Here is a 23,493-nt window from a genome sequence, read left to right on the forward strand (position 1 = left end):
GTAGAAGAGTGCTCCCGTTTCAGAATAGGCCAAAGTTAAAGCAAATTACCTAAGTTAAACTAAAGTAACAAAAAAAACAGTCACCAATCTGTAGAATTCATGCTTGAAATTACAATATTCAAACAAATTTTCCAAATTTCAAATGTAAAAATACAAACCAAAGACAAAGATCTTCCTTGGGCAACCTCCTCATGCGGAGACACCTCACCTACATTAGAGTGTGTTCGGGCCAGAGAATAAATATTTCATGCCCCCATACATCAAAGCAAACAATTCCGAGGAAGTTCGCTAGCAGGAGGGGGAACATTAATTACCGGTTATTCACAATACTCGAAAAGAAAGCGTAAATTGCAGAGCTCAGCTTTAATACCCGTGGGACACGATCATAGAGAGTGGAAAGCATTCTCACTCCACACATCTTCAGATAAGTATCGAGAAGGGGGGTCGTCTATTGTTTTGTTCCCCTCCCTCTTAAAGGGATCCACCAACTCTCCTATACCTAAATAAATTCAGTGAGATGTAACGACGTGAGAGCGCTGTGTAATAAAATGCTGGTTTTTCCAGCCAACAAGAAACATCTATTTAGTCTTTCACCTCCTTTTAGTACCCCTGGTGGAAATTTACTTTTCGTCAACTCTCACGTCCTGATTGTAGACCTATGCACCAGATTACATGACGGCTCCAAAGAAGGGAAGTTGACTGGTCAAAGCAAAGATTCAGTTTAGAAGGGTTGCAGCCTGTTGATAACAATGAACGGGTTAGACGTACACGATTTTTGAATCTAGTAGCGGTTCCAAGCACTCAAAGACAAAGGTACCTGGTACTTTTGACGTTAAGTTTAGGGAGGTATAAAAACGGGGGAAATGTAAAATGTACTGGATATATTGTTTTGATACATGCTTTGACATATAGGATCAGTAAGGACATGAGGAACATTAAAAAAGCAGTGACCTGCAGACAGTGGATCATTGATTTGACCAATTTGCCTGTGACCACTATGAAATCTTTAACCCCTGCCCGATCCATTTTACTTAATGATCAGTCATGTAATGGTCGTTGCACAGTTGGCAGCAAGTGTCGCGGGAAACCCTTACTCTCTATACCATAGCATATATTTCCCGACTAATTGTAAACTGCACATTTGGGAAAAACGCTTTAAACATATATACCTTCGATATAGGCAAGCAAACAACCTATTTCAAACTATATATAGTTTTAACAAGGAGTTTTCTATTCTTTAGAATATGTAATGGTTTTTCTGCTGCGTTCATCTGCTCAAAAACAAAAATCTGTATCGCGAGCTGACTGAAATTTCGTTGCATGTCTCTCCCTTCGGATTTCCAAAGCACACTTTGTTCCAGACCAAAGCGGAGGGATTTATACACCTGTTGTGTATTCTGGTTTGGAGTACTACTATAGAGTAGGCGATGAATCGGGACATGTGGTCTACACAACTGCTTTAATAGGACTGAACAAAAGTAATCTATGTACAAAAATATAAAGGTGTTATCACGTGGCTGCGGTTTAGGGTGTGATAATTAATGATTACAGATTATCTAACAAATAGGATTTTCATAAAATACGAACAAACACTGCAACACCCAATTCAAAAGTAAATGCCCAATAACGCATCCTTATAAATCGTATACATGAAGTAAAGCACTCCCCCAGATAGGGGTAGAGGAAGGAGTAGCATAGTTCTTGATACTAAGCACTTGGTGCTCAAGACTATACTGACAAACAGATTTATCCTGTGCCTCTTACATCAGTATCAAAAGCTATTAATGTTCTAAATTTTCTTTGATACAAGAAAGAAAAAAACGTTTCATTGCTAATTCCTAATCAGACGAAAGCCTACGAAACCGAAATCAAAATCCATGTTTTTCCTGAATTGTCTATTAATCGTATTTGACTGGAGGAAAAAATTTTCGCCTATATTTCCTTCAATCAGGAAGAAGAGAATGGTCTAAATCAAAGTTATAGTCATTTCGAGTGCATCTTCTGCTCCATGGACGTCCTATGGATCAAACCATTGACTAAATTACAGTGGTCTAACAACGTCCTGGAACAGTGTAGTGAGTTCTTGATTGCAATCGTTTGCGGAAGGACGTTGCTCTGGATTTCTCTCCCAGCACCGGATCATCAATTGCTTCCATTGGGCCGGAGGCTTCTTGCTACCTACCACATCTTTCGGACGGTAGCCTTCATCCACCCGACTGAAGAAAAGTGCCATTGGGCCCTTGAATTCAGCAAAGGCCCGCTGCCCATACCACATCTCCCACAGCATTAAACCAAAGCTGTATATGTCTGCTTTGCTGTCATACACCTTGGAATGAAATACTTCCGGTGCGATGTACACAAAGGTCTCCTGCAAACTACCCGTGACGTCCTTCACTTCTTTAGAAACTCCAACATCAGTTATCTTCACTAAGTTGTCTTCTGATAGCTTAAATGTAAACCAAGGAGCACATACATTTTCATTATACTTCGCAAATTAAACAGTTTCTTTAAAGGAACACCTACAAAGATAGTTCATTGTTTTATACTTTCGGGATCTAATGAAAATGTTTGAAAGAGTGTGGATTTGAAAACTATACGGACGACAGTTAAGTTAACAATTATATTTTCTTTAACTCAATTAATTTCAACTACATGGGAGATTGCCAGGTGAAACGTTTTAAAACCTGCATTTGTTTCCAATATAGTGAAAATATACATGGGTATCTATAAGAGAAGTGGAAAATGGGGATTTGGTTAAGAGCTGACCAGAAGTTCCAATTTTTAGTTTCCCATTTGGTATTTTCCACTGCCCACTGCCCACTACATAGTTCTGCTGAGAGAAAGTGTCCAAGAGTCCTCGTGTATGTACAACTCCGTTCTCAAAACCAGAAAGAATTCAACTCATTATCGAATTTTAGTTAGGTTTCATGGCGTTTTTGCCCTTTCAAACTCGAAAACAAATTCAGTTTACAGAAAATCAGAATAAGATTTTCAGCAATATTTAGGTCAGTAATTTTAAATTGGCTTAACACAAAAACTTCAGCCTCATACCAATATGTTCTCTAGCTTGAGATCCCTGTAAACACGTCCCTCATTGTGCATGAACGTAAGAGCATCAGTGATCTCTCTCGCCCATCGACATACTTCTCTAAAGACGTCAGGATTCGTGGTTTTTGCTGGCGTTGCTTCTGGGTGATCGAGGATCTTACTCTTCAAGTCTCCTTTACACTTTTCCATTACCAAGATCACTCTTGTGGTGTCCTCTTTCTTGAGAAGGGATGTGCCATAAAACTTTACAATGTGAGGATGGTCCAATTTTCTGATCAAGAGAATGAAAAACACGCAATATACATAAAATTAATGCAAAATTTGCTCTATTTAAGCTTCCAGGTTATGTTACATTCATTTCCTTCTTATCTTACGCCCCTTAGTACATCGATCGTCTACCACACACATCTGAGTAGGAACCGAAGTACTCTGAATTTCATAAATAGAGTCGACAAGACTGAATAAGTGGAAAAAACACCCCAGGTTAAGGAAAAAGTTATGCTGCGTTGCTGCGGCAATTCACAAGATCATTCTACAAAGTATCTCCTTTTTAATGAGCCCTGAAATACCAGATAAACCTTTCTCCACTCGTAGTTCAATTAGCTCTTACATGCATGAAGGACGAAGTTCGGGAAACTCAAGAATCCCTTACCTCAAAAGTTCTGCCTCTTCCATGATAAGGCTTGCATTTTTGGAATCAAGCGCTTCGTTGCAAACCTTTAATTCTACAGTCTGCTCGTTCCCTTGTCTTTTCATCTTCCCTTGGTACACAGTGGCAAACACACCAAATCCAAGACGTGAAGAACTCTCTTCTTTCCAGTCTAACTCCTCGCTGCTGATGTCAATGGCACGGATGCCATTTAATGCAAATGCCGCCAGATGTCCCCTGATAACAGAAGCTTCATCCACGATTGGTTGGTACAATTTTTGTATCTCTATCTGTGAAAGCCTTACATCACCGAGTTCTTTATATAACATCTTGTCAGCCTCGATCAGCTCGGAAATACGGGCTTCAATTTGTTCCAGACACAGCTTAGCCTCATTCACTTGGTTCTCCACGAACACCTTGAGCTCGCTTTCGTTTGTTGCATCATCGAGGTAGTCTGCGGATTCTTCAGCCATAAAAGCACATTTGTCTCTTTCGTATTTCTTGATCTCACTTCTATTTTTCAGTTTGTTTTTAATCGCAAGTATTCCGATCACAGGGGCGCCAATCAACAGCGTAACTAGGGAAACTGGAACCCATATTGGACTAGTGACGCCGATGACAACCTTTTCCGCCATAGTTAAGCCTTGTTTAGGAGGAACAGTTTCGGGAACATCCAGGTCATCATTTGTTACAGCACACTGGAGATTCCTCAGTTGCCCTACAACAATGTTGTACCGCTGCTTAGAGCGTTGCACAAGGGACTTGCGAGCATCTGAAAATACTTGGTGATGTTCTTCCCAATGCTCGATGATTTCTCGCAGCCGTTTTTCTAACGCTTTCGTGATTTTGCTGTTAGTTTCTTCCCAGGAGCCCTCTGCCTTTGGAACTTCGTCTAAGGTCCAGGTAGTGAAGCGAGCTTTGACATCATCCGACTTAAGATACTCGGAGAGCTCATCAACAGCGCTCTTGACACGAGCATCCAAGTGGTTACCAAGCTCTTCCATCATTTCAGTTTCTCTTTCTTCAATCTGGACCAAACGGCGCTTAATCGAATCCATCCGTTCAGCGACCTCTCCGTGATTTCTGGAAGCGTTCATCACAAAAGCTTTTGCTTGATAAATTAATCGTGAGAGCAAGTAATCCAGCCATCTTCAAAAAAATAAGAATAACAATAAAACGTAAATATCAATTAACATCTTTCCCAATCGAACATAAAAATGCATGCAAGTTAAAGGTTCAGAGTAGTATTTTCATTATCATGGTGCGATGGATTAATCTCATTTGTTCTCTATAAGCGACCGAGTCAATTTGAGCCAAGAGCGCTATACCTGAATTAGTTTTGCGCCGACTTCTTTTTATGAAACAGCTGAAATGATTTTTTTTTAACTGCAGGGCACTTTCTAAGTTCTGTTCAATCGATCATTTTGATTTAACTTTTAGGAGAGGGATTAAGGAGCACAATTGTTGCCGAGATAGAATAGATACATGCCATGTAATTACATGTCATGTTATAGCTGTTAAAGAGCCAGTATGGTGCAAACTTCATTCAAGCGCCCTGTTCGTTACAGTCGGTTGCGTATTTTCAGAAATTCGTAAATTCAGATTCGTTATCGTACCAAGGTGATGTAAGCGAACGTATTTCAAACGGTGAACATATTCCTGTTTCCTTAATTATAAGGACGTTCGCGCCCAAAACGGTCTCACTAACAGGTATTTTTTTAAACAAGGGAGGGGGTTCACCGTGGTCGTTCTCGAGATAAGGCGCATTAACACACGCGTTTTTGGAAGCTTTTGCTATTTTAAGACGATCTTAGCTTACAACTACAGTGGAACCCCTGCCTTACGGTCACCTCCTTAATACGGCCACCTCGTTTATGCGGCCACTTTTTTGTCCCGGGGAAACGCTTTTGTTTTACTTTATAAGAAAACCCCGTTAATGCGACCACCTCGTTAATACGGCCTACGACCACATTCTGAAATTCCAACCTGTATAAACCTATATAATTTTACCCCGTTTATACGGTTACCAGTCAAACCAGTTATGTTCGTCTTTGCATTGTTAATATGTTATGTACTGATTGAAGTTTTTTTTTTAATTATATCTGCATTCCGGATGCTCATTAAAGACATTAAAGAACAATTATTTAGAAGTGCAATTGTTTAAACGTTACTAAATTTATACCAGTTATAAAATTTGACCGTACCGCGTTAACACGGCCAAATTTTCATGGCTGGTTAGTGACCGTATTAACGGAGTTCTACTGTAAAAGCAATGAAAAAAGCTACATTAGTGAAATTCCGAGCAAACATACTCATTTCAACACAGCTAGGTCTACTGAGTAAATATTTACACATATGTGATATGATCTGATGTCGTTTCTTGAGGTAGAATAGGACGTGCATAATTTATTTAACAAATAGATTCCATGTTGCCGTGCGTCTGTTCAGTAATAGATCACAGATGACGTCAAAATGTGGTAAGAACAAAAAAGTGGCACACGAGGCGATACCCGAGTGTGTCACTGATGTTCTTACCACATTTTGACGTCTTCTGTGATCTATTACTGAACAGACGCACCGCAACATGGAATCTAGTCGTTTTATATAATTACGAAACATGCAAACTACTACAGATAAAGCTTTTTTTATTTCAAAATTTTTCAACATAACTCGAAAGCCGGCCTTTGCCCACTTTGGCGAGCACGAAAAAAGCCAATTGACGTAATCTATTTTCTATACAAAATGAAGCAATCTCATTGGTTGCTATGCGTAGCAAAGAATTGTGATTGGTCCAGGAAAATCACTCCACTGTCAAACTTGACTCGAGCGTCGCTTCTCGTGGAATGAAAACTTACAGCAAGAGCAGAATTGAACTACGAAATCTGCAAATCTTGAAGAAAATACTGGAAATGTCAAGTCAGTTTTAATTTTGTGATCAGAGCTGCCCTGTGAGCCGAAAACCTTGGACGTTACCTTGAATATTGCGGGAGTTCAAAAATACGCTAGGAAAACTTGCGGTGGCGATCAACACTAGAGGCCATTCGGTTCAAACTTTGAATGAAAGGAGCGCTAGTGACGGTGGAAATTTGTGTCCTCTGTGGTTGGTGATTCTCAGATCAGCTTGATATAGTGTCGGAGACACCTTATAGCTGCGATACAGTCGACCGTGAGCTGTAGTGAGCTATACTTTCCTCGCTGCTGAGCCCTGAAACGGACTGGAACATTCGCGTCGGAAGCAGTTTATGTGTTTATTTTAACTGATTTTAAGAAGTGATATTTTGATGCTTCATTCCAGACATCAATCTGTGTCAACATTTTAAAGTTGAGACTGAGAAAAGTTGAATTTTTTAAATAAATTAATCTGATAAAATTTTGTTTATTGGGTTTGTTAAGTTAAGTAATGGTTTCTTACCCTAAAGTAAGCTAATTTCAAGACCAATTTTGTGTTTGGTTTAGTCTCGCTCGACTGCCGACTGAGACTGCTCGAGTATTTTTTCGGATTTTCTAAAAAAAGAAACGGATTTTGCTTTCTTCTTCCTGCTTCTTGTACCTGTTCAATGCCTCGGCAAGACCTATCGTTCGCCCAGTCGCGTAAAATATTAGCTAAATTCTCAAAACTTTCCGTCATTTTAAAACACAGAGGGAAAAACTTTGTAATAATGACGTCAATCGTGCGTCTGTGCTCTAATAGATCTTAGGCGAGAACCAATCAAAATGCGAGAATAGCTTGGGTTATTATATAAATTACAATATTTTATATTCCAGAATATTGGTTTCTAAAATTGACAACTTGAGTGTACAGATCGTTTTCACTGTCACGCAATAAAAAAATAAATCGAAAACCATCCATTGGAAAAAGCTAAGAAATTGTAATGTTATAGAAGATAACTAAATAAGACACTTCTCTAAGTTTTAGGCTTGTGCGTATCCCCAAACTTCAGATATTCGTCGAAATGTTTTGCAGAAAGTTACAGAGCCCAGTATGAAAAGGCCATGTTGGTGTACATCCGTGGTACACCAATATGGCGGGCAGAAAATAGTGTAAACATCTGGAGCTTACTTTGGCTATCTAGGCAACTGATTATCAGTACTGAACAAACAAGCATTTACTTAAGCACTTTTCCTAATGCTCTAACTTCTTAAAAAGCGCAAAATCATGAGATTAGCTATATATTTTTCAGCAAACTCGATCGTAGCCTTGTGTTACGCATCTCCATAACCCCGAAATTTAAAATGTTCTGGTTTCCAATTAAAACGAAGCATGCTATTGAGTGAGCTGTAAAATTATAAACAGATATAGATATACTCCTGACTGCCCCTTGTGCCTGATGAGGATAAAAACTTTGGTGGCTTTTTAGTTTTTGACTTTAGAAAGTGATGGCGTCAGGTGAAAACGATTTAAATGGTTACATTTTTGTTTGTTTGGTCCTAGCTAGGAATTCTACCAATAAACATATTTAAATACTTACTTCCAGTGCATTTCCAGCCGGGCTTTGATGCTTTTCAAAACCATCGACCTGATGCCACTCATCAAGGAGAAAAATTCATCGGTGATAATTCCGTAGTTCTGAGCGATAATGGCGTTTTTAGTTGAGATATAGGTTATCTGTGACTTGGGATCAATACCAGGCCAACAATTCTTTAGCTTCTTGATCACGTGATTCTGGACCTTGCTTACTTCATTTTCCGGAACTTGGTCCCATTTGTTGCACACGAACAATGCACACTGGGATAAGACTGATCTTTCCTGTCCCTCAATCGTCTTCTTCCTCACTTCATCAAGCAACCTTTCAAGCTGGAAATCAAAAGCAACAGGAAAAAAAAGGGAAAGAAGTGACGATTTCTGCTAATTTATTCACGAAAATAGATCAACACCACGATTCCGCCCGCAGTGGGAGCCAAAGCGTTACCGTGGCCGTGGGCAGATAGGAAAATCCGGACGGTGCTAAGAACCAATCAGAGTGTACGATTCGTTACCGTGCGTCCTGCCTCCTATTGAGAATTGCCTTACAAACTTTTGCCTTCGGGCCTTAGGCATAGGGTTTCTTTGTTTTAGCGCCGGGCGAGCGTGTAACCTCTATTTTTTTCTCTATTTGAACCCTCCCGTACTATATTACCCTGCGAGCAGAGTCCCCTTCGATCCTCCTAAACAAATGGGTAATCCTATGTCTGCCGATTTCAGGAAAAAATCTCATCGTGCAAATACTCAGTAACTTCACTACTTTTATTCAGTTTCAATACTTACTCTATCTCTCTGAACTCCTCCAGCGTTTGCACTGTTTATGACATAAATGAACGCAAATGCTTGAGGCAAATACTGCGTAACCATCCCGTCCATGATGTCAGACTCACCAATACCCGGACTGTCAATTATAACCACGCCTTTCTGAAATATAGAGAATATAAAGGTGGGCTGCTATTTTTTCTTTCAATTATTCCATGAACTGATATACTGTATGAGATGATCAACACAACGGGTAGATTATGAAATTAGAATGACTTAATTTTTTCTATGTTTAAAGTGGTTTTCTCTTGAGTGTCGAAAGTAATCTGCGTTTGTTTCTTTTTGCATTCGCAACACTTTCTTTTCTCCACGCACAGTCAAAACCAAACCAATCGCGCCTCACTCGCACATGTTTTTCGCACTCTGCGTCAGCTACATGTGTTTGCTTCGAGTTTTAATTGGTTCACTGGACTGTCTACGTCTTTTGTGATTGATCGAAGTGATGCTTTAGTTTCTTTTTACTACCCAGTTGAAAACCCCATTATCTGTTATTCGCGATATATTTGGAGGGTATTAAACTAAGATTGAGTCTACGGGCTCCCCCTGACTTTTTTGAACCACGTGACAGCGGAGTTCACTTTGCTGAAGAAGACCTTGTGAGGAGAATCATTATGTTATTTAGTTTAAAGTCATTGTGCTGTGAAGGGAAGGCTGAACTGAACTAATCTTTTCAATAGATAAGCGAATCAACCTTTTTTTTCCCGCTGTGTTTACAGTTTTATGATTTCTCTTAACACACAAAACGCGTTTTATTTTTCTCGTTGATCACTTCATGAATCATGTGACTTCCCTCTTCTTCCTTCCAGTGTCTGTATGGACGAATGAACGCTCGCTCATTCAGTGACGCAATAGCCAAATTTTCTCGGTATATTTTTATGGCTTATCCAAAAATCTTTATCCATGGTGCTCCGCTGGCCCGCTTCATCTAGAGCTCCGCTTATTTACAGACGAACCTAAATTAAGCGGCCACCTACGTCCAGTTCCCTCTATGACACACGTTTGTAGGAAACTCATGGTAGTTGTAGTCATCCGTCAAAACATATACCCAGTCCAAGATGATGAATACAACTACGGTCCATGACTCCCTGCAGGGACGTATCTTAGACGGAATTGGCTCTTGAGCGGCCACCCCTTGTTGGGCGGCCAGTTGTCAAAGTCCCGAAATTGTTGTCCGTAAAATACAGTACTGTAAATGGCCTTGCATACGGCGACTGCGCCTGCAGTACGGGCCGCAGTCAAACCTGAGCTGTCCTACCAAAACGACGTGCGCTTCTATTATGCGGCAGCGACCACCTTTTGGTCGTCCCGATGAGAAAGTTCTCTATTGTCCTTAGCCCTTTTAAGTCACCACCCAAAACTTAATACGCGTTGTTTGGCTTTTTCTTTTGGAAAACACGAGTGGCAGATAAGGGACGAAATAGAAATTCACGACTAATGAAAAAAATTCCAACACACGTTTATTATGATTGTCTCGCCTTGATTCTATGTTAACTTAGCAGTCAATGTAATCTAAAAACTACACGAATCGCCGTTAAGCGACCAAGCCCTCGCCTCCCATTTCTCCCACCAACCACTACCCGTTTCCCCTGAGGGTGGAATGCTCGACAGTATTTATTGCGACATCAATAATGAATACCTTCAAAAGTTGGTGAGGCCAAAAGAGTTCAACCTTTTTGTAAAGTGAACCTTTATCTCGATCACTCGTCGCGTGAACATAATGAGAGATCTGCTTAAGATAGCTTTGTTCAGAGGATGCAGCTTTTAGAGGGAACTCCATAGTTGGAAGCCCTGTTTCTGGATCCTTGTCCTTAAAGTGGACCACGATTCTGCGTTGTTCTCCATATTTCAATTCGTATATAGTGGACGTTTTGCTGAGTACAGAATATGGAAGTAGTTCCTCTCCAAGAATAAGGTTAACCAAGGTGCTTTTTCCAGAGCTTGTCTCACCTTAAAAGGTATTAACTGTCAATTATTAGATTACCTTCATAATAGCTTCTTGTCTGATTCTTAGATCTGTTTGGAATGGAATTATATTGCTGCAAAATTCACGAAATGCGAGTGGTGTTTCCTTTTTTTTGACACTTTTTAATTACCTTTTGACCTTTTTCTTTTTTGTCAAGAAATTGCCTTTCATATAATGGAAACATTTGCAAGTTGACAGATTCAGGAATATTTCTAAGCATGGTGTACTGACAAAGTCAAAGCTACGTAAATTTCCTATTTTTGAGTAAATTGCAATCAATTCGATGCTCGAAATTCATGTTGTGTCAATGCACATTTTTACTTTAAAATGTTCGTAATTAAACCGCTTTTTAAACTAGAGTTGCGTTGTCTCATTTACCTGCCACAAGAAGGAAATATTCTTTCCGTTTCAGGTGTGCTTGGTGATTTCCTATCTTCTCTTCAATGTTGCCCACGTTCTTCTTCAGCAAATTGAGAAGTTTGTCATTTAGGTTTCTCAGATAGTCCTCGGTATCGGAGTAAAGCTTAAGTAAAGCTTGTCTTTTAAAGCCATCTTCTTCTCTTGCTTCTGTTAAAATGGAAAAGGCCTAAAACGTGAAAGCAAACGCGATTTCATAGCTCAAATCAAACGTGTTCTTGAATCGAATTTACCTCTTCAGTCTCTCGACTGAAAAATGTTGATGCTAGTATATATGACGTGATACATCAAACACGAAAGACCGTGTTTGACCACATTTCCAAACACCGAGAAGAGAGTTGAAAATACGACGCGCAGCAGAGTATCTTTGACAAACTTCGAGGTGTTTGGAAATGTGGTAAAACACTGCCTTGAGCGTTTGATATATTGTCTTAATCGAAACTAAAACGGAGGAAAAAACAGAGAAACAGAATTGTAAAAATCTATGCTAATTAAGATCAGATATCCAAACACCGTCACGATCATGATTTCCTTTGTTTAAACTTGATAAATTATTAATGGCTTTGAGAATAACATATCCAACCCTACTGCATCAGCAATAATGCTTCATCTTAAGTAGCTTGTTTTACAGCCGCCCTTCCCGAACAGGCCACATCTGAAAACTAGCGCAAGTGGGTTTCATTGCGGTGAATAGGTTTTAGCTTTGATTAGAATAAGAGACTCCGTGCATTATCCCACGCGCAAAAACCCCGCAGTATAGGGTCATTATGGCCGGCGAGCTTGGGCTAAACATGTGGCAGATTGGAAAAAATGCGAATCGATTGGAAATCTCAAACCCGGGCGCATCGTGCCCTCGTTTCCCGAGCCCATGATGGCGGACCACACTTCCCACCAATGACCGATGAAAAAATTAACACGAGTCTTTCAGCCAATACCATCATGGCTAAACTGACCAATAACGTTCAACGGACCAGACTTATAACATCATCGACTGACAAACACTATTCACTTGACTCTGAAGATGACTTCTGCTCAGGTTGACGAAACGTCAGTCACCAACAACAGTTCTTTTCAGAACTACCCTCACCCGGACGATCACACTATACGAACTACTCTCTCCTTCAATGTTGGTGTGAACAACCCGGCACAATGATCATACATTGACAATAGAGGGGAAAATTGCTTGTATTTTGAACAGGAGCGACGTGTTCCCTTGAGAGCTGAGGAAAGGATAGCAAAAGGGATTGTGATCCTGTTCCACACACAAAATTCACGCAATACATATACATTTAGCTACTCTTAAGGTAACAGTATACTCCCAAATGACCATCATTCGTTGGCGTCGCTTTACGGTCGGACATTTGACGCAAACTCCAGAAAGGTATATACTTCCTGATAGCTTAAGAATTGTAGATTACGAAGATACACTTATTAAAATAAAATAAAATTTAAGCTTTTCCGAATAGAGCGCTCTATTTCCCAAAGTACAGAGGCTCCCTAAAGAAGTTCGTTTACGGTCGAATTTGAGCGAGAGGACGCGATAAACATCGCTAAGTCTTCTCGGCACCTTTCTCTAAAATACCATGTCGTGAATTTTTGATTATATTTGTCTGGTTTATTTTTGACACGCAGTTAAACTTTGAGAGTTCATAAAACAGGCATTCTCTTCACTAAAATAGTCATAACTTTTGAAAGAAGCAGAAACTTTTGCCTGATTACCGGGCGACATTCTCTCCAAATTTCAGCGAAAAACGTTAAAAACTCACCGGAAACGACCTCGAAAGGTGTGCTTCACTGTGGGGCGTTCTTCCGGTGTAATGCCGATGATAATTTAAAAAACAAAACGTGTGAAAATAATGACGCCTTGATAAAGTGAAGGCTCATTATACTTTGACAATAGAGCTCGTATCAATTACAAAGCGGGCTCCTTTTCGAGATCTGAATTACACTGCTCGTGCGTCCAGGTTAGAAAGAAAATAATTTTCGCTTCTGTTTCTCCTTTTCGATTTTTAAAATGCCTTCAGCTTAGAGAGCACACGTAAACAACGTTAAGGAAACCCACGAGACACCGATTGAGTTGAGATATTGCCGTTACCGCTTCGAACGGCGAAAGCACCAATAAAGTAATATGCTTGGAGAATGTCAAAAGTCTTCCTCGTCCAGTGTAAGCAACCTCTCCTGCTCAAAGCAAGAACCTTTGTCCCAAGCCAGCATCAGCCCAATTCTGATCGCTGTTTTGGAAACCTTTCCGCCCCGGCTTTTTCCTCTTAGTGCTTTCTTCGCGCTTGCAGATAGACACGAACCTTTACATTTCTTCGATGACATATTTCAGTTCAAATCAACAATCCACAAACGGAGAACACTCAGAACAGCTCGTCGACTACCAAACACAAACGCTTGACAATCGTACTACGCGGCATCTGTCACACAGCGTTTTAAAGATCTACGAAGGTTTATAAGTCTTTGCACGGGTTGGCTCCAGAATATCTAAGTTCTAAATTTTAGAGCCAAGAAACCGCATATAATCTAAGGGACTCTGAGAATAAACTAAATGTTCCATTGCTGCGCACAAACTATTATAAAAATAGCTTTAGCTCTAGTGGCGCCATTCTTTGGAACAGTCCTCCTTGTGACTTAAGGTGGCTCTAAACGGTTTCCAACACTTAGATTTGGATGGGTCGTTATACCCACTCTTTATCACTTGATGCTACAGTCATGGTACCTAAAAACTGCCCAATCATTGGTGAACACGTTGTTATCATTTTCATGACACAATAGGTTACCATAGCAACAGTATGACCTCCTAAAAACACCCTTAATTACTGCTTTAGGGGCTTATAATTCAAAAACGGCACGGTGAAATTTTTTTATATTATCAACTTTTGATAACCATGGGATTCAGAGCCACCTTAATTTTTCGAAAATTTAAGGTGGCTCTGAAACCCATGTACAGAATTTTTTTAAACTTTGCCAAAAATTGCGTCTTATCATGCTTATCAAACGTTGATAATATAAAAAAAATTTCACCGTGCCGTTTTTGAATTATAAGCGTCTAAAGCAGTAATTAAGGGTGTTTTTAGGAGGTCATACTGTTGCTATGGTAACCTATTGTGCCACGAAAAAGATAAGAACGTGTTCACCAATGATTGAACAGTTTTTTGATACCATGATTATACCATCAAGTGATAAAGAGTGGTTACAACGACCCATCCAAATATAAGTGCTTGAAACCCTTTTGAGCCACCTTAAGGGAAGCAGAGTCCCTGAGGCAGTTTAAACGCCTACTGAAAAGAGATGTATAATGCACGGCATTCGTGGAAAGCAGCATTTTTTAAATTTAATTACTTTTTTACCATTAGCTATTAGTAGTTTTAGCCGACGAATCTTTAACTGTGTTTAAATAAAGATTATCTCTCTAATGTACTTCTCGTGACAACCCGTCGACAGCTATCAGTTAAAGGCCGTGTATAATTAATCTTTATAATTGGGATAAGTATAGGTAATCGTCTGAATGCAAGTGTAATTAAGGACTTACACTATGAGAGGTATTGAAAAATTCTGTCAAAATTGCACGAGCCTTTATGTGACTGAGAAAATTACGAACGCCCGAGCGTTAATTTGCACTGCAGTGCAAATTGAGAATAAATCAATAAATTGGTCTGCTCTCAGCCAATCGCAATAAAGTAATTTTCTCAGTCATATAATAAATCATTTACTATCACTGATTGTTATTAGTAATGTATCGCAAATAACAATTCGCCTCAATGCTTCCTAATTCTGCTTTCTTTTAATACCTTTCAATGAAACCAAATATTATAGACCTTGTTGCCTTATAGATTGTTTTCATTTTCACGCGATAAAAAATCAAATCAGAAACCATTCAGTGGATAAAGTCAAGAAACTGTTATATTATAGAAGATAAATAAAGAAGACAGTTCTCCAAGTTTAAGAAGTGTGGGTTGTCCCATGGTTGAGATATTCGTGAAAATGTTCCGCGCAAATTTACAGAGCCTAGTATGGAGCCGCCATGTTAATGTTCCGCTTGGGTACACCAATATGGCTGCCGGAAAATATTGTACACATCTGGAACTTATCTAGGAGACTGATTATCTGCACTGAACAAACAGGTATTTAAATAAGCCCTTTTCCAAATACTATAACGTCTTAAACGGCTAAAAATCACGAGATAAATACATGTTTTTCGACAAACGCGATCGCAGCTTTATGTCACGCACCGCCATAACTCTGAATTTCAAATTGCGCTGGTTTCCAAACAAAGGACGCTATTGAGCTGGAAAATTGTAAACAGATATAAAATTAGTACCTCTTATGCCTGATGAGGATGAAACCTTTAGTGGCGTTTGAGTTTTGGATTTGAGAATTTGATGACGTCACGTGCACACACCCTATAAGAACTTTAAAGCCAAGTCTCAACGTGCATTCAGACTATTCGTGCGAAAGATTTTCAGAATCTTAGCACCCTTTTATGTTAATCATTCGCGCTAAAATCGCCTTCAATGCTATAATTTGCATGATCTGATACATATTTTCCTTGATAATGGAGTCCTGACTATTTCGAAACGTCTGATTTTATCGTTCGTTTGTACCGTTTTCTGTTTAAAGAAATCATTTTTAATACGAATAATAATAATAATAATAATAATAAAACATAAACATTACGTGGACGATGATAATAATAATAATAATTTAATAACTTATATAGCGTTATTTACATTCAGTGATCAACAGCACTTTACAACTTTAAATACTACAATAAAATTCAAATTTGTAAAACTAATCCAGCAAGATATGCTTAAAAACTATACGAAATAAATGATTTTTCAGCTCACATTTAAAAATAGATTATGTCTGAATATCACGTAATTCAGCTGACAATTTATTCTATGAATATAGAGCAGCAACAGAGAAAGATCTATCAAGCAACAAGCATTTTCCCTCTAGGAGGGTCTAACAATAAAAGTTTGATTTGATCTACGATTATATGTAGATCTACGCATAGTGTTAATTAATTCTATGATATACTTGAGCGTCAATCCATGAATAGCTTTCAATGTTAAAATGAAGATGTTAAAATGAACACCATGTTGTACTCGTAACCAATGAAGTTCATAAAGCGTGGGAGTAATATGATATGCGAATACTTTCTTAAGTTCAGTACAAGTCTAGCCGCAGCATTCTGCTCGAGTTGCAATTTAACTATTTGCGACTTAGGCAGGCCATACAAAAGGCCATTACAATAATCTAAAGGGCTAGTGATAAAGCATGAATAAGCGTTAATAACGAATTGCGAGATAAATACTTCTTAATCCTTCTAGTAGGTGATAAAACTCGGCATAACAGATTTTAGTTACATGCATTGACATTGGCAACTTATATTATCAAACCATGCACCAAGATTTCTAACACATGAACTAGAATAAATATCATATTCACCTACAGAGATATTGTATACATCACTGATTTTACCTAACTGCTGTCTAGTTCCTATTAATATCAACTCAGTTTTATCATCATTAATCATTAACCTATCTTTAATCATCCAATACCTTAAGTCACTGATACATCTATTCATAGCTCTAATAGCTCCATCCAGACTGGACGTATCATCAGGCTTAAAACTATAATGCAATTGCGTATCATCAGCAAAACAGTGCGCGTTAGGAAGTTGTTTCTCCATGATAGCAAATAGATTAAACGCATAAATTACAAATAATAAAGATCCAACGCAGGAGTTTTGTCGAACACCGCAGTCAAAGTCAGAATAATTTGAAAAAGTTCCATGCATGGGGACTCGCTAAATTGAGAAAGATAGGAGTAGAACCAATTTCGAGCATTTCCATGTTGACCAACAACATTATGCAGACGATTGAGCAACACATCATGGGTCACTTTCAATAACCCGTTTCAATTTTTCTAAAATTCGTAGAAAACCACTCACTAATTCCGGATAACTGGCTCCAAATTAAATTCTGTTCGCCTTAATTTAAAGCATTTGTGCAATGAATAGCATGGAGAAAATACACATCTGCCTCTTACGTACATGTAACCAGACAAATATCAAACAAAAACGCCACCCGTAATTGCAAACCGCGATGAAATGCCTAAATATAATTCTTCTTAAATACAAACATTCAATTTCAAAAAATTCCGGAATTGAGAAGTAGTTTTCGTTTTCTGCTACTCTTCCGGGTATTCCAGTGAAAGGAGACCCGCGTGTTTTGTCAACATTCTCTTACCACAAATTGCACGAAAAATCCGAATCTACGATCAGTACTCTAATCTTGACTAGTGGGAAAATATACAGAACGTTCGTTTTGTTTTTTTGATACGACTACCTTTAAGCAACGTATCTTACACTCACAATGACAGCGTCTTACAGTGACAGCGTCAGTGTGGGAAAGTAGGAAAGCGACTAATTTCACTGCGGTCGCTGTCACTGTAAGACGCGTTGCGAAACGGTTTCCTGTGGACATCAATTAATTGCGTAACCCAGTTTCCAGCATTTCCTAATTGCATTTCCGAAGAATTCTTACCTGACCTGCCGTCCAGCTAGGCTTTTCTACCGAAAGATTCAATGCCGTTCTCACTTGAGTTTTCATCTCATCCAATGTTTGTAGTCCTGTACACGAAATACCAAGCGCCTGAATCAATTCACTCATTTCCAATAAATCGTCGATTCCTTCGATGGTTTTCGATTCACCAGAAGCCATTTCACCAGAAGCCATTTCACAGAAATCGTGTGTAACTCGATGGGTGAAGATGAATGACTACATTGCAACACCGATAGAGGGCTAGTATTCATGCAATGTGAACTATTGTTTCGTCCCTGGAGCTACAGACAATTTCACCTGCGTTCTTGTGTGCAGGATGCATAACTAAGTGATTTTCAAAAAAACTAATACGGGGGGATACGTCATTGTCGTCATTTACTTCTTGTGCATAGCATTCTCTTATGAATTAGTAACACTCATTTTGCGCTGAAAAATCTATGATAGACCTTTTTTCCGGGAATCTAACACAAAATAATCAGTTCGATCACCATATTGAGGCTGCAGCTTCAGTTCCAGGTGTCGAATTATCTACGGGACTTCCAAATGCCGCCTGAAGCCGGATTAGAATATCAAGGAGACTTTCGAATATTAAGAACTATTTAACCACGTCGGAGACTTTGATCATAATCGTGCTCGTCTTTGCAGTTGAGATTGAGACCACTTGAAAGGTGACTCGTAACTATATTCATGAATGACGGTGGAGTAATAAAGAATTTCTTGGAGAAGAGGTAAAAGATGAGAGAGAAAGTATGCCTTTCGTCTTTTACTTAGAGACAGCATGTCATTAATGTGTCGTAGATTGATCGTATGATCAGTTCAGGGGCAATTTATAGCATCAAATTTCCCCCCTAATTATTTTGCAGCACGTTAACATAGATAACACTTTGAAAGCTAGTTCTAGTGATCGGTCCTGCAAGCTATTTTGGCTTTTCATCGGTAACCATTACACTGAAAGAAACTAGCCCCTCTCCCTGTATTTGTATGACATATGAGGAAGCCCCTCCTTTCCATATTACACCCTTTATTAATATAAACGAATTGACTGCCATTGATACTTAGAGTTCTAAGGGCTGCCTGTTAAAGAAATAGAGGAAAAATAGCGACTAAGATAGACGAAATCGAAGAAATTGAAGACCTCCTCGAAATAATGAAAGCATTTCGCCTTAGTGCAAGAGGATGCAAAGGAGTTCATGAAATGAAGCTAGACTGCGTGAATATTTGGAAGATCTAGAGGGATCATCGAAACGAAAAGTTGGAGAAGTAAGTATTATAAATTCGCTTGTGAGTATGTGTTGTTTCTTTGTCCCCGAAAATCAGTATCTTATTTAATGGCAAACGAGGCGATAACGGGAAAATGTTGAATTATATATAAAGCAATTAACACACATGTTAGGAACTAACGTTATGCTAATTTAAATCGAACAGTCTACAAAATATTTGCATAAAAACGAATCAATTAAATGAGACCATAGTTAGTAGTGATGAAACTAGTGAAATCGCTATCTGTATAATGTTACGAGGGAAAAACACCTCATCTTTGTAGAATGGATAACGTTTTAATTAATAAAAACTGAGGCCAAACACCTACTCCATCTTCTGGTTAGTGCACGTACATCCATCGAGATTGGCGTTTTACTCATTTCTAGTAATAGACGTTTCAAGTTTTATGGGAAACTGGCAAGACAGATACACAGAAACGTGGAATTTTGTATAAACTCTATGAGGAGGCAGCGGGGTTCTTTAAGCAGTTGGAAGATGAGGGAGGCTTCTAAACAACCCTCGAAGAAAATCTCAAAACTATCAAACCGAGGGATCAATAGGTAGTTCTTGTTGCACTTAAGCAGCATTCAAAAGCTAACTATTCACAGCAGCCCCTTTCATGTTCGTATAAGATGTGGAGAAAAATGGCGACCGCGTTCAAAGAGACGTCAATGGGAAAAAAAAAAATGAGGGGATTGGGTGAGGGTGGGAAAATAAAAACCGAAAGCAAAAGAAGAAAACGCGGCCTAAAGGATGGAAAGGATGAACGTGAAAGGAAGAAGCGAGTACGGAGGATCTGTGCTAGAGAACGCTAGCTATGTGAAAGTGGTATGAATACATTAGAGAGTCGGATCTTACACTTGCTCTGCAAGGGACTGGTGAGAATAGTTAGCTAGTCAATATCAAGACAACCGTAAGGCAAAAGAAAATTAAATAAAGGGAAACTAAGAAAACAATATCATGAGCGCAAACCGAGGATAAGTAATATTAGGCTGCCTTCCCTTGGGGAAACATACAGGAACAGTGAAATAATAAAACATAAAACAAAAGAGCAAGGAAGAGAAAAACAAAAATACAAAGAAAAAACCCAAGGCATGGTAGCCTGAGCACCAGTAATCCGGCTGGGGCATTAGACAGCCTTTTAGGCCACCATATAGAGAAGAAAGAAACTTAGGACCTAAGCTAAGTAAACATATAAAAGATATAAATAATGAAACAAAAGGATGTATATAACATACTGGGAAATATAAACATAACAAGGCCTTTTCGGCCTCTGAGCTTTTAAAAATTGGCTTCAGTTTGTATCTGTAGAGATCTGTTTACACTTTCGATATGATGTTTGCCTTAATTAGTATCAATATTCTTCTTGAACGAAAGACTATTATTTCTTAAGATAATTTTCGGGGAAAACGGGGGTGGGCGCAACTTTTCTCTAAGTCCCGTTTTGAGGATATTTTATACACAGACAGACCCTGTCTTGTTCCATAAAAACAACCTATGAGTCTTGATAGAAGTATAGCTCTGCAATGACGATGCGGAACGTTGTCCAGTGTTTTAGATAGTTTATGGTCTGTTTGTGCAGAAGTGCATAACCGGGGGGAGGAAGGTCATTCTTGAAATTGACGGAGCTGTAAGAATAACTAAACAGTTAAAAAAAAAAAGAGTGAGCAAATTAAAGTAGTAGTCAAAATGAAATGTGGTACAACATAACGTTCTCTAAAGTCAAGTAGCATGGATGTAGGGTATGTTACTTGTGAATAAATGGAACACAGTGAAGTGTATTATAGCGTCGTTTGATAAATATATTACTAAACAAACTTTGCCTGCCATGTAGTTCTGCTCATTGTATTAATTTTCCTGCGTTTCTCAGCTCTAGGCTTAACGGCCGGTGCATACAAACGTGCTTTACTGAACAATGACTAATTTAAATTGGATCATTTTTAATTTCTTAAATGGAACAGCTCTCCTAAGTTTGATTGTTTATATTCAGTTGTTAGTAAAACGCGTAACGGGTAACGGCGTAGCGGCGTAACAAGAAACCGCGAAACGGGATTTTTTTCCTTGTTTGGTTTTTTTGTTTGTTTGTGTTTTTGTTTTTTGCTGTTGTTGTTGTTTCTGCTGATTTTATTTGTCTGTTTGCCGTCTTTTTTCTTTCTTTGTTTCTCCAAGTGAAAAATAAAATGAGAACACTGTTATTTGTGAAAGTGATAAAAGTTCAATTGAGGCCTTGCACTACTGTAAAATGATATTAAAATCGTTTAAAAAATCCAAGCTTTCGCCGATCTACGGCGTCATCAGGGATGACGCCGTAGATCGATTTTTTAACCGATTTTAATATTATTTTACAGTGGTGTAAGGCCTCAATTAAACCTTTACCACTTTCATTTAAAATGCTACTGAAGGACAACATCCAACGATCATTGTTATTTGTGTTTGGCGGGGTTTTTCCCGCCCTTTGGCCAAATTTACCGCATTCCATTGTGGTTTACTCATTGTAGAATAGGGCGAATTGGATCCAATTCAGGTTAACTTTATTAAACAAATGTTTGGACTGTAAAAACTTCAGCTTTGTTGTCAAAACCTTTGAGTTGGTTCTGGGGATTATTTAGAGTTATCGCCAGAGTACTGTCACTTTTCGTTCGATTTGTTCATATTTAGGAACTTACGTGGAACTTTGTATGGTTAACCAAAAAAAGCTGTCTGACTTTTTGTAAATGTAGTGTGGGTGTCAAAATAACATACCATACGCATTCTGTGCTATAATGAAATACAAAAAGCTGACAAATGTCACAACAACTTGCTGCAAACAGTCCCTATTCATTTAGGTACAGCCTGGCAAAAAGAGCATGCATTCTTGAGCAGAAAGAAAGAAAGACTTCTTGTTGCTCTCATTGCAACTGATATTAGGCTTGAAGGATCTGCCAATGTAGCAATATACACGTACACAGCCCAAACACTTACCCTTGTAATCCCTCACTAGTGCTCTCAGGCCTGTTCACATCCTCTTGGTCACATGCGACACACACTCTTGTTTTGGAAAGAAAACTGCTGGGCCATACGGTTGTTCTTGCTTGACAGCAGTATACGCTTTACTGTCACCATCACCTATAAATGGTATATACCGCAGTTTTCGAAGTTTCACAGATCGTTGATAAAGGATCTTTGCTCCTGCTGCTTCCATGGACTTCAAACAAAAGGGAAATGTTTCTCTTTACAAAATAATACATGTCAAAACAAAACTACTTGTAACAAACCACAGAAACAGAAGCCATTTTTAGACTGTCTATAATCCCCACCCATCCTCCCCAAAACAACAATAAAAATAATTTATCAACAATAGCCACTACTTGATGAACAAAAAGGCAAATACAAGTTCAGTGTACAGTATTTCCTAGAATAGCAGCCCACCTTCAATAATAATAACTGAATTAATATCTCCCTTCCCACTTCCAACCTCCCAGAACCCCCTGACAAATCAACATATTTCTGACAATTCTGAGGACACTGATGTTCAAAAACTCTTTAACAGTCCATTTTCAAATTAGATTTTGTAATCTAAAGCCACAATATCCAGCAAAATTTCAAATAATCGTTGACTAAGGGGGATAATAAAAAAATACCCCCCCCCCCGCTCAATCCAGAAATATGGTATGTTTTACACATACATAATATAGTACAAAAAGAGGAAATACATACAAAATAGATAAATCAGAAACCTATTTCATTAAATTGGTCTTTTCTATCTGTCAATGGCAACAACAGCATCCAAAAAATGTGTCTTCAATAAAACATAATAAAAGATAATTCCAATAAGGTTTTCAGTTGGAGGGTTCTGGAGGTTTAAGAACTAATATATTTTAATAAGTTTGGCAGCCAAGGCTCATGGAAAATTCTGTCCGGCCAAGTTCTATGATCTGGGATTGAAATATAAATTAATATCGTTGACAAAGGGCTTGATTAAGGATGGTAGAAGGGGTAGGAATTTTACATGTTCACAGCTGGCTGAGGGTCAAATGCCCTGATGGACAGCACAAATTTGAAATTAATAAAATCCCTTATTCCACAAAAAAGCACTTGGGTGTCACAGAAATAAACAAGTCCTCTAACGTTTGCAGCTATAAAACTTTACAAAATATTTTGACTCACCGCTGAGCTGCCTTCGTGATTCAAAAAGCAGTTTGAGTCGTGGCTATTTAACCAGGCAAGGTACTCCAGTCGGCTCAGGTCCCCTTCACTCCTCCTTTTCTCCATTTTCTTACATTCACTACAAGACGAACTCATGTGAACGACATCAAGCACC

The 23,493-nt window shown here is 38.7% G+C and overlaps 1 protein-coding gene across 1 annotated transcript; it reads right to left on the reverse strand.

Moving 5' to 3' along the window:
• Positions 1-866: 866 nt before the first annotated feature.
• On the reverse strand, positions 867-18,614 carry LOC145493481 (uncharacterized). Its single transcript, XM_081472960.1, has 8 exons — positions 17,916-18,614; positions 11,323-11,530; positions 10,618-10,928; positions 8,943-9,083; positions 8,167-8,492; positions 3,701-4,846; positions 3,052-3,319; positions 867-2,446 (listed from the first exon to the last, which is right to left on the reverse strand). The coding sequence occupies exons 1-8, from the start codon at positions 18,105-18,107 to the stop codon at positions 2,042-2,044; spliced, it is 2,997 nt and encodes a 998-aa protein (XP_081329086.1). The 5' UTR covers positions 18,108-18,614; the 3' UTR covers positions 867-2,041.
• Between the last annotated feature and the right edge of the window lie 4,879 nt (positions 18,615-23,493).

This window comes from Orbicella franksi, chromosome 7, assembly GCF_964199315.1.
Source record: "Orbicella franksi chromosome 7, jaOrbFran1.1, whole genome shotgun sequence".
NCBI lineage: Eukaryota > Metazoa > Cnidaria > Anthozoa > Scleractinia > Merulinidae > Orbicella > Orbicella franksi.

Excerpts from the sequence above, each read along its gene's own strand:
- LOC145493481 (XM_081472960.1), bottom strand. The coding sequence starts at position 18,107 with ATGGCTTCTGGTGAAATGGCTTCTGGTGAATCGAAAACCATCGAAGGA. Across the intron at positions 10,929-11,322 it reads ATATTTCCTTCTTGTGGCAG|GTGAGACAAGCTCTGGAAAA; the intron begins GTAAATGAGACA and ends ATACCTTTTAAG. Across the intron at positions 3,320-3,700 it reads GAAGAGGCAGAACTTTTGAG|AAAATTGGACCATCCTCACA; the intron begins GTAAGGGATTCT and ends TCTCTTGATCAG.